The sequence below is a fragment of the Sprattus sprattus genome (assembly GCF_963457725.1).
Source record: "Sprattus sprattus genome assembly, chromosome: 12".
Taxonomy (NCBI): domain Eukaryota; kingdom Metazoa; phylum Chordata; class Actinopteri; order Clupeiformes; family Clupeidae; genus Sprattus; species Sprattus sprattus.
Genome location: NC_137910.1, coordinates 24,156,491 through 24,168,538, shown reverse-complemented (window position 1 = coordinate 24,168,538; position 12,048 = coordinate 24,156,491). Strand labels below are relative to the sequence as shown.

General features: G+C 43.6%; 1 protein-coding gene across 3 annotated transcripts in view; it reads right to left on the bottom strand.

The window, feature by feature from the left end:
• Positions 1 to 9,224, bottom strand: part of fam135a (family with sequence similarity 135 member A) — a 29,211-nt gene extending 19,987 nt beyond the window's left edge. For 2 of the 3 annotated variants that reach the window (XM_080848777.1, XM_080848779.1), the window contains exons 1-4: positions 8,975 to 9,224; positions 7,962 to 8,035; positions 4,416 to 4,569; positions 395 to 474 (exon numbers count right to left, since the gene is read on the bottom strand). In XM_080848777.1, the coding sequence (XP_080704903.1) occupies positions 395 to 474; positions 4,416 to 4,492 (157 nt within the window). In that variant the 5' untranslated portion in view covers positions 4,493 to 4,569; positions 7,962 to 8,035; positions 8,975 to 9,224. The remainder of the gene's footprint in view (positions 1 to 394; positions 475 to 4,415; positions 4,570 to 7,961; positions 8,036 to 8,974) is intronic. The other variant, XM_080848778.1, reaches the window with a different exon arrangement.
• Between the last annotated feature and the right edge of the window lie 2,824 nt (positions 9,225 to 12,048).

The following is a 12,048-nucleotide window of genomic DNA, read 5'->3' as shown; positions in this document are numbered from 1 at the left end:
CAGGGCATTGCTGCAAAAGAGCCATGTGCTCAGTCAATTCTCCCTGAATAAACAATGATGATGATATGATAGTAGCAGCTTGCACAATGTGGACACCGACTATTTTTGATGTATGCACAACAAGGCAAAATGAGGTTAAGGTTGCATGAAACAGTTTTGTTATAAGACCACTTTTTAAGAACCCAAACATAGCATCATCTGAACTCAATAGCCTAAATATAAACACACACAACAGTTTTCAAGCAGAATATACTCTTGCAGCATGTAGAACACCTCCACCCCCTCCTTGGAACACGCAGCTTAATCCCGAGGCTCGTGGCATTTGGTGAAAGCTTTGGCGAGGCAGCTGGTGGTGACTGTGCGATGCTCTGGGCATCCTGCTGGGCACACTGACCTGAGGGATGGAGCAGACTGGCCTCCACTCGGTGAGGGACCCGCGGTGGCACTTTCATACTGGAGCGGAGCTGGTAGAATCTGTTGGCATTAAACAAACAATAATAAAAATGTGGCCAAATGACACCTGCACACTTGAATCTAGGGCAGAAATAAACTGGGCCATAAGTGTGCAAAGCGCAAACTTTGAGGCACACATTTGGGTTTTTTTAAGCTATGTATTGCTTGCTTTTTCTACACCTTCCAAATTCGATTGACCTCCCAAACAACTCTGGCTTACACAACAACTCACATGCACATACAATCATTGTATCTTATTTATTTTTTCATATACCGATGGAGGACAGCCAGACCATTGGAAGAGGAAGAGGAAACAGGCAGAACATTAGACATCCCATTACTGGGACAAGTGAGACAGCGACCACATTCAGTTCTTGATTCTCAGTGAAAGTGTGGGTTTACAGTAACATAGGAAAAGTCAGGTGGTAGGGAGACGAAAGAGAGCAGGAAGTTGTGTGTGTGTGTGTGTGTGTGTGTGTGTGTGTGTGTGTGTGTGTTCGAGACAGAGAGAGAGAGTGAATGTGTAGTAAAAGGAGAGCAAATTGAGCAGGTCACAGGACACAAAAGCACAGCAGTCGAAACTCGAGCACTCATGAATGAGTGATGAGCCGTTACGTTCTCCTCAAATGTACAGTCTCCCCGAAACACAGACCCAGACACTCTAACACACACACACACACACACACACACACACACACACACACACACACACACACACACACACAGATCACCTAAACAGCCAAGTCTCGACAGGCCATACGAAGCGAAGCTGTGAAAATGCTGTGATACAAACAACACAAGCCCTACCCCTTCCTCTATAAAACCGCCCCTCACAACACCCTACCCCACGCCTGTTGTGTTCAAAATTGGCTGATGTCAGGTAGAGACCTTGGAGAGAAGCCACAAGCTCCCCTTGTTTACTTCCTGAGAGGGCTAAGGGTTTCAAATAGCAGGGAAAAAGTGTCGCCTTCAAAAATAGAAAACAAGTGTTCTCTTAAGTGGGCGGATGTAAGTGGGGGCAGGCATGAGGGGGATTATTATTTGATCAAACGAGCACTTCTACGCGCATTAAAAGGGCAGTGAGAGCAGCAGCACACAATGCATCAGGTCTCCACAACAGGAAGCTAAGGCCAGCTGTTCCCAGGGAAACTCAAATATGTGTGTGTGTGTGTGTGTGGGGGGGGTGGCAACGGCGTGGACCCGGAGAGCTTGTTTCCTGAGCAGCAGCTGAGCAAACCATGCAGCATCCACGCCCCCCATCCTACCGGAGTGACGAAGAAAGACCCCACTGTGACCTCAGCGCCGCCAGAGATGCTAGTATGTGAGTGCTGCTGCCATGGGAACTATGACATTTCAGGAGATGAGGAGAGGAAAAAAATAAGAGAAAAAAAAACTCTGATGATGTGCTGCATTCGGCAGGGATTGCCATCTGAAACAGAGCTCTTTGTGATGGGCTTCGCACATGAACCAAGCGGGAAGGAAGCGATGTTATCCCCTCCGCCTTAGGACACCATGCACAGGGCATCTGAATTGTAATATAAACCGCTGACTACACCCTGTTTGGTCTTACTCCTGCAATGGGATTTGAAATGGAGACACCTCTCCGTGTTTCGGTAGATGCACAGGCATCTGTATTTAGCTAAACAATAGCCACAACAAACAGGCCAGATTTTCCATTTGGTGGAAACAGGCAGCGCAGTGCAAAATCACCTGATATGTAGCCTTGCCTGTTTTTCCAACCCTGGCTTTGTTCAATTTATGCACGCCCCCTCATGTCAGACAGCATGCAGGTATGCCAGCTATCCTGACTGTGAGTAAGGGTGTGGCGTGGAGTCTGAACACTGGCTGCAGGCCAGCAAGTGGAGCTAACAAAGTGGAGCGATCTGACTGGGAAGTCAGAAGGCTGGCCAAGGTCGGTCGCCAATGCGGGCACATTGCTCCGCCAGAGGCAGGAAGTGGCGGGCATCTCTAATATCCCTGGGGGCCGCATCCGCTGCATTTCCTCCCCACAAATCAATACCCCCCCAACTCACTCAGAACAGCCCTCTGTCTCTTCAGATGGTTGGGATGGGGTGTATGATAGTAATTACATGGGAGCATCAAACTGTAAATTCCATCAGAACACCAATCTGAGGTTCTCGCTAGAGCCATTCCACAAATGACATGCATTAAAGCCCCATGGAAACATAAAGAGATGATGTGTGGCTCCTTGGAATTTTGAGCATGTCCGTTCGCACCGACACACTTTTATATTACTATTATATTAGGCTATAACGATTATGGTCAGGGTGTTAATCAATTATCAAACAAATGATTCAAAAATATATGTCTGGCCTGTCCACAGAAATACTTCTATAAAGACGCAATCCAAGAATGGAGCATTTCTTGGAGAGCAGTTTGTTTGAGAAGCACAGCCAGTTTATTGAATTATGTCCTGAAAATGGATTCTCTTTGCAGCAATGGAGAAGCAATCCCTGTGTGACCTACCTGTAATATTGCCAAAAAGATGCTGCTTTAAAATCACTTATACAGAACAAGGTTATTCTGAATGTTAGAGCACTTGGCTCAGTTTGCCACTCTGGCTATAAATTGAAAGAAAAGAAAAACAACTCCGGCCTTAGCTAGCAACAATATCAAAAGCTATTTAGATACACGTCTTAGGCCTAACTCTCATCTTTGCTACAAACATTTGGACCTCCTCCCCTCGAATAGAATAAGTCACAAATTGAGTGTTAAGAGTCAGGCGATTTTATGGCCTGAGGCAATTCACAACAGAGATGTCTGACGATTACTCCAGAGGGAGGCAAAAAAAAATAAGGATGAAGTAACACACAGCCCAATATGTGTCAACAGAAGGAAAAACCACAAAGCAGGCTTAAACCACTGCTGACTGCAGTCTTGCTCACATCCTGGAGCTGTGCTGACATGACCTGACTGATCTCTCTGGTCTTAGCTAATGGCTGACCTAGCGCAGCTCATTTAGCGCACAAGCTCTACGGACACACACCCACGAGACTAGAGCATAGGAAACAAAAGACCCTGTCTGGCCCCTTGAGAGAAACGCTCTCACATAAACAATCTCTCCGTTCAGAGAAACCCGGACACAAGACTGCCAGGTCCCTTTTCTGAGAACGGCCTCTTCTATCGTGCCGCCGCGAGTAACCGGACCTCTGCGGCTCAATCAGAAAGGGGGACACAGCCATTTCTCTTCGAGGGATGTGCCACCTCTGCACGTTGTTGGCTGTGGCATTCTTGCATGCTGCCTTTGCGAGCGCCGCATCATGAAATTACAGTCCTCAGCTTTTAACAGCTCACCACTTCATTCCCAAGTACTTAGGAGCAGATGGGTGCGGAACAAAAAAGGAGGACTGTGTTCTTGAGAAGAAAGGGTTCACTGCTCGTGTACCCAGACACTTCTCCATTTCAGTTCTCCCTCTGGCGTGTGCCGACTCAGATGCAAAAAAAGCTATCCAGAGACAGTACTGGATGGGACACACACGCACGCAGTGATTTAGATGGGGGGGCAAAACATTATGGTGACAGCACTGAAGTGCTGGACATGTTCACTCCGTGCCCCATGCACTCATGTGACCCCAAGGGTCAGAGGTCCAGCCACACACCACAGAGTGGTCAAGGGCCTACACGGGAACAGGGAATGCCACACTAAGCTTTATGTGTGAGCATCTCAATCAGCAAAACATTCAGTCAAAAGGAACCATGCATGAGGACACATTTGCCTTAAAAGTAGGAAAAAAAAACAAAAAAAAAAACACAGTTCTTTCCAGAACCTGACACAGTGAATTAAGAGATAGAGCAAACTAAATAATAAAAGGCAAAAGCGATAGACAGATAATAGATGGATAATATATAATAGACATCCACAGCTGAGAAGAAGCAGGAGGACTGTGAACCTGACTGACAGCCCTGAGATTGGGCAAGGCAAGGATGTGCTCTCTACTCACCCTCTCTGGAACAGATCCACATTGTAGAACTTGTGGAGCTCCACAGAGAACTCTATTGTGGCCTGGACCTCGCTCATGTTGGAGAGGGGCTGCAGGCGGCGGTAGTGGTGGTGGTGGTGGAGGTGGGCTAAAGCTCACATCATTTGTGACCAGACTGCAGAGGGAGGGAGATTCAAAGGCATCAGTGACAAGCATGTGACCCATGGCATTCAGACAACAACTGACGAAAGTGGCGAGCAAATGCATTACTGCAAGCTGCTCGCTCGCACTCACTCACTCACTCACTAGGGCCTTATACATGTGCCACTGAGATCAGATCAGTTTATCGTATCGTATTCGCGTGTAGGTGTGAAGATTTTCAAGGGAAACGGCTCTTGTCGTTACCTGTATACATGTGCAAAATGTGAAGCTGTTACATTGCCTCGGGCATGCGCAAAGACCACGGAGATGTGCTCCCACCTGGTTTGTTTACTAACAACATCAACGTGGATCCGCATTGGGCACAGGCAGTGTAGTGGCTTAAAGTTCCCTTCTTTCTATCAGCATATAGTTCTTAATATTTTCTTTGAATAACCACTCTCGGATGGAAAGAAAACGAGTCTACGCGTGGATGTGTTTCAACAACGGTAGAAAACTGTGTTTGCTCCGTCTTTTACTGGACTCATAATTATATGACAGTGGTATTAGTTACAGTTGAGACACCCGAAATAACTTGCATGCGCAGCAATCCTGAGACGTGATTTTTAGTTTGCACATGAATACTAACGTCTTCTTTGATCCCAGGAAATTTGAGCACATAACCCATCTCCCTTACGGAGATATTGGCGAAAGTTGTTTAACCTACTTCATTGCAAACGTCTAGTTTTTCAAACGTGTCTAGTTTTTGTGCAGTAGTGAATAGAGTCTCAGTCTACTACACCATACATAGCATATCATGTTTGTAGAAAATGATTAAGGTGCAACAAATGCCAATAAGCATATTTAAATTAAATGATTCACATTGCAAGCAAAATGGTGCGGCTGGAGCACAGGGAGGGACAACGGTGACGCATTTTGAATGTAGCGACAAACATTTATGTGCTGTAACAAACAGTGTTAACCAGTATGTGAGTAACGTGGCTTTTATTAAAACATAGCGTGTGTAATGTGTAGCTATTTCATTCCGTTTATTAACCTTTCCGGCTGTCTGTATTACTAGCCAGCAGCAGACGTAAAGGAAAGGGAGCATTTTACTCCCCGGCAATCTCTCTACAAACTTCCATATAGACGCGGGATCAGCAGAGGAAAATCTACTTTCCTTTTGGGAGAAACCAGGCCAGTCGTTCCCACGACTACAGCACCTTGCAAAACGAATTATATGCGTTCCAGCAACAGGTGCTGCGAGTGAGCGCTCCTTCAGTGCAGCAGGGCGCGTTATAGAAGCCAGGCGCTCTCGCCTGAATCCTGACACTGTAGATGCTATTTTATTCCTGCATAGTGCTAAGACAAATTCTAAATAGAACGAAGGTTAGGCATATCAGCAGAGGTATATTTTGGTTACATTAGGATGGCTACGTTTATAGCTTGCGTTTTGGGCGCACCACAATGCCAAGAAGTTTGTCGCGACTGTAATGGCATATTTCATTGTGGGGGTGATTGATAGCTTAAGGCTTACGAGACACGGTGTTTTCCGATGTTTTACTGAGTCCTCTCTGTCTCTATCACACACACACACACACACACACACACACACACACACACACACACACACACACACACACACACACACACACACTAACGGAAGCAAAAAAGGTTTAAATTAAGTGACATCCCTCAAATGTCGCGTCTCCCGCAAACCTGCAAGCTATGAGTCAGCTGTCAGTATTGGAAGAAGCCTTAACGTCTCGAAGATGAAACTTCCTGGGTTATTTTGTTTCGTTAGGCTATTAGTTATATTTTAAAACAGCCAGTCACATTGTAGCCTACCACTCATGGAATAAGGAATTTCAAAGAGATGATGGAGTGAACTTTCTAGCCTCTAACTTTCTAGCCTCTAACTTTCTAGCCTCCTGTCACCGTCTCCCCCCAGTCACGCACGGCCTCCCCCATGACACATCGGCCTGATTTGACACGCCCTTTTCTAAGCCGAACGATCGTGGTAAACCACCTCTCTCGAAAGCTTCAGACGATCGGCGGAAAAACGAACGGTTCACATCTAGACCCCTTATACATGAGGCAATTGTAACACGTTCGCGAGTTTCTATCGTGGTAGAAGCGATGTAACAGCTTTACATTGACGCATGTATAAGGGGCTACTCACACACTCACACACTCACTCACTCACACACACACACTCACACACACACACACACTCTCTCTCTATGAATTGACATAGATTCAAACACCACAAGAGCCGATTTCTACCTAAAGGATGAACAAGTGTAGCATGTTCTAAGCACTGCACTGGAGGCTAAATAAGTCTGGTGTATAACCTAAACATAGTGAGTGGGAGAGAGTGGGAAAGAGGGCAAAGCAATGAATCACTACTCCAAAATAGCACTGAAACACTATATCCACCACTGGACAATATTAGAAATACACACAGCAAGGAGTATTTTAACTCAATTGACAAAGCATTACCCCTCGTTATTAGACTTTTGGGCAAAAACATTCCCATCGTCAGACTATATAGAGGACCACAGGAAAGCTAATGTTATGAAGCTTGTCAATGCCCCTGGTCATGTAAAACAATTGAATGTGTGGAAATGTAACTGTATAGTAACCCATAGGCCTATTGTTATTCCTTAATAGTGACTGTGGAGCAGGAAGCAGGAAGTGGAGCAGGAAGGTCTGTGGTCATACAACAGTGCACCACACTTGATCTGTGGCTAGCAGATTACATAGGCACACAAACTGGACACCCGTTTTGTCCTTTGACTGCATGCCCTGGCTCAATTTACATAAACACACAGCACATAATCCTCACCGTAAACATTATTCAAAACAACAGGGGGAATGCAGTGGCTTACAGTCTGATGCAAATCTATGTACCAACAAAGGAATTAGCAGGTATGAGTGTAGATTTAGCCTTGTATCTGATATGGATATCAGGAAGAAATAAGCTTCAAAATAACACAGCGGCCTGCAACTTTGGTGTGCAGTGCCACATTTTTGCATCCCCACAGGTTGAATTATTTGAGGGATTTGAGTTAATGTCATGAGAGCCATATCAGAATGACCAAAAGATCAGCGTGATTTTATATGTTGCAGCACCGGGTGGCCTTTTATTCACCTATATTATATAATCTTGTTTATAGTCATGTATCAACTGAATCTTAATCCATTTATCAACCCTCTGTAAATCAAAAGGCGCATCTCCAGATCTGCTAGTCGTGAGCTTTGACTTAATTCCGCAAGGTAGCTGACAAACCATTACTTTGCTCTCAAGGAAGGGAAACACGGTCTTGATGTTTATGACTCACAGAGTATCCATTTACATTTGCTGAAGAGAAACAGAGCAAAATAACAGTTGCAATTGCTTCAAATGAATCGTCAGACGTCACTCACCACGTTTCCAGATAGCAGCTTACTTTTCATTTTGCAAAAACATTCTAAGCAGCTGGAATGCCCTGCGTTGACCACTAAAATGAGAAATGAGAACGATAATGAATTATAGGTTCGTACACTACATTGACTCAAGGAAAGGCAAAAGAGTGTGTTAACGCACAACGCGTCGATCACCACGTTGTCATACCTAGGGTACTCTATATTGATATTAATGATTCATAATGCTAGAAATTAGACGTGTTGAAATCAACGTTGAAAAACGACATCCGACACAACTCACACAGCTGGCCAGCGAACTATAACGATAGATAACTAAAGTAGCGTTGTTTTGGGTTTCGATATATTTTTTTGGTTGATACTAGCTTAACAGTTGGACGGTTAAGTAATGGTAAACGAGCAAAGGTGAACAGTCCCAACTTGGTGGTGCTAACGTTATCTTATCTACTTCAGAGGAGAATAACTGACAAGATATTTGGGCGCACCTAAATTGTTTGTAGCCAGCTAATAACATTGTCTATACTTGCCAGACACCCTACAGCCTAGTTAAGTTAAGTGAGTTAACATTTAACATCTTATAGTAATTGTATGACATCAATCAAATTACATCCCAATACTGGTAAAGTGACATTGACATGGATGGATTAACGTTAGTTGAGATACCATACCTGCAACTCAGATCTAATAACTTATGTAGCAAGCAACGCTAGCTTACTACCTTTCCTAGCTAGCACCGTCAAGCGAGATCATAACAGTTGGCTATTGAATCTAGCCTGTTAGTTAAGGCTTCCATTTGCATTAGCACTAGCTAACTATTATCAATGAACAAGTGTTGGCTAAGATTAGCTGGCAAGCTAACTAGCTTAGTAACGTAGGTAGCTTGCTGGCTAACAACCATGAGCTAGTGTTACTTTTGTACACTAAACATTCGGAAAGTATGCTGTGTGTGACTGGCTAACGCGTTAAACAGCACTAAGTAAGACAAATCTATGGAAATAAACCATAAATGCCACTACCTCTTCAAAGAACCCGCGTGAACGGAAAGGCCAAGGCACCAGGCTTGATTTATGAGGATGAATTGCTTAATATCCTTCACAACCGGCGTTTCTTTTCACCGCATACCGCTGTAGCAACCTGGCTAATAGCACAGTTTTGAGAATTCCAAGTGCTAAATTTCGCTAAGGACAATCATACAAATGTCAGTCTACCCGACGAAATTAAAAGAGACATCCAGACAAAACTATTCTGATACATGATCAGTCTCGGTTTCGCATCCCAAATGCCTTTCTCAAATGGTCTGCCACAGATTTTTTTCTGTCTGACCCATGGCGTGCCAGAAACAGCAGCGACATTAGTAGGAGGAGGAGTCCAGCATCTTCATTGGGCATACGAAGGGGTTCAGGATCACACACGGACCTTTTTGTGCACAGAACATAAAGTAATATCAAGGGGTTTGTGGACAGCAAAATATGTTTTTCATATTATACTTTGTATAGTTTATAGTATGCAGACTGAATTAAACGCAGATGGTATAATTTCGCAGGATTTGAACACTTTGTAGACTGATCATAATCATTATATCTATAATAGTAGTAATAATAATAATGCATTTTAGTTTTAACGCACTCTTAATTTAAAAGAATCTCAAGAGTGCCAACATAGTAGGCTAGACACAAACTATAATAATTAAATTAAATTAAACTAGTAAACATAAGCATAATAGAAAACTTAGTGACAGTGATTTATCACAAAGCCAGAAATGCCTCCCTGAATAAAAATGTTTTTAGTCCAGTTTTAAAGGATATCTCTGTCAACTACAGTGCTCGCTTTAAAGTTCACATTCAAACGCAGTCTTAACCACCATCATGTTTTACTGTACTGGACAATACTCGACAGGTCTTGGCCCAAATCTATGTGGAGGGTCACCAAGGCCTCACGCTGGTCTTTGGGCATGTTTTGATGTTAAAGTGTCGCTCCGCATATATAGCAGATAACCTTGGAACGGATCATCTGGCCCTTCAGGTTCCGATCTTAAAGAGTGCTTAAACCACTAGGGTAAAAGTTATGTGATTTAGTCTTTCAAATTTAGCCTAACATTTTCCTAAACATGAAACAAGACCGAGACTACAAATTATTTCAAATTATGCCTGTAAAGCCCAGAAATGAGCCATAGCCTACCACCTGTTTCTTTAAGTTTTTGGGGATTTTGCTGAAATGCAAGAGCGACATCCTGTGGAGAAAAAAAAAAACTAGCCTACCACTTAGATTAAAAAGTGTGCTTGGTTTTAAAGCGAAGATGTTATGAACCTACAGGCCTACCGATAAACGACTGTATATGTCTTTACACTTTGGAAAGATGCATAGGCTAATCTGGTCATATAATTTCCAAATATGTTTCAGAGAGGCTTTACACGGCCTTTAGGGATTTACAGGGCCTTTCAGGATACACAGCAAAAACTGCATGATTTCTCTCTAAACCTCGCTAACCACTTGTCTCAATCTGCCGAGTATGAAACTCGTTCAAAAAATTTGATAGCATAAAGTGAACCTCATCAGATTCTCTACGAAACGGGTCTGTTTGCCTGAGGTCGCGCATGCTACCTGTTGAATCAAATGTTCCTTTAAAGCAGCAATAAGGGGCTCTGTTCCAAAACTAGCAAGCTACCTACCTAAAAGGCATGCACACATCTTGCAAACACAACCAACTTCCCAGTTGACACTGATAGAAGCTTGCCAACACACCAACTGGTGTCTTTTAGCGGTATAGCTGGCAATGTCATGCTGTGAAAGCTTTTCTTCCATTTTTGCAGGGAACACAGAACTACATAGGGCATATCCTGGATGGCTTGTGGGAAAGACATAGGTGTTTATCTGTCCTTCACCTATCCATGACCATATGCTATCAAAATGAATTTAAGGATGGTACCAAAACTAGTTACCTATACAACCATACCTCAAAAGTGTCAGATTGTTGCATAGTGTTAGTTTAAAGATTTTCTTTAAAGATTTTTGCTATATGAGCTCAACAGCCAATCAAATTACACCCCTCCCTGCCGTGTTGCTGAATCACCTTGTTGATTGACTAGGATTGTTTATGGTTCGGTCGGGTAGCAGGTTCAACCAACGCTGAGCCAAACCCTAAACTCTGAGTTGATTAAGCCTAATATGGGACACTCTGTTTTCGGTTCCAGAATAGCTGATGGGAGTCGACTCTGAATATGTTCACTTCAAGTAAAGCGCGTGCCCCTTGAAAAGACATCATCAATGGACCTAAAATACCACGAGTCAGTCACCATGGCAACCAGGGCAAAAGTCGTCCTACTTCACCCCACTGGAGTTAGAACTTCTTATACGTGCTTACGGGCGAGTATGAGCATATTTTCAGAAAAATAACTGTTAAGCTGACCCCCATCAGAAAATTAGTAAAAGTTCGATTTGGTTCACTTGTGTCGTAACATGCGTGTTGAAAGTAGCATAATTCAACTTTTGATTTAGGCTATAGGGGGTTTCCACAGCTTACATTGTTTAGTGACACGCCTGGGTAAATTCACTCAGAGTAGGCTAGGCCTACGTGGCAAACCTCCCAATAGAAGAATTGTTTGGAGAATTAAGCTATCGGGCTCTTCTATTAAATAATAGACTATAAGGCTATGAGTTTTACCACTTTGTTAATTTGCCCAGGTTTGTCTCTGAACCACTTGTTATAGGCTACCCTCGACAGTTTTTGTGTGTGAAAACAGCTTGAGGACCTCGAGGAGCAATCAATACATGGGTTTCTCGGCTACGTCATCTCTGGTTGCGTGCGCAATCTCGCGGCAGAAAGAAGCAAGATAACGTTGAAGTGGATGAGAAAGCTGTGGAGGAAGGCTACATGACAGGGAGTTGTTGTGTGGTGAACTGCTCTAACAGAGTTGATAAGATGTTCAGTATACTTAGGAGGAAGCATCTGTTTGCCAGTTTTTCGTTTTTCTTAACGTCAAATAAAATATAGAAAAAGGCTCAACAATGTAGCCTACAAGGTTACGTTTGGGAATATGTTGAGGGTGTGCAAGCATTCATGGCAACAGAATAGGGATCGGTAGGCTAAATA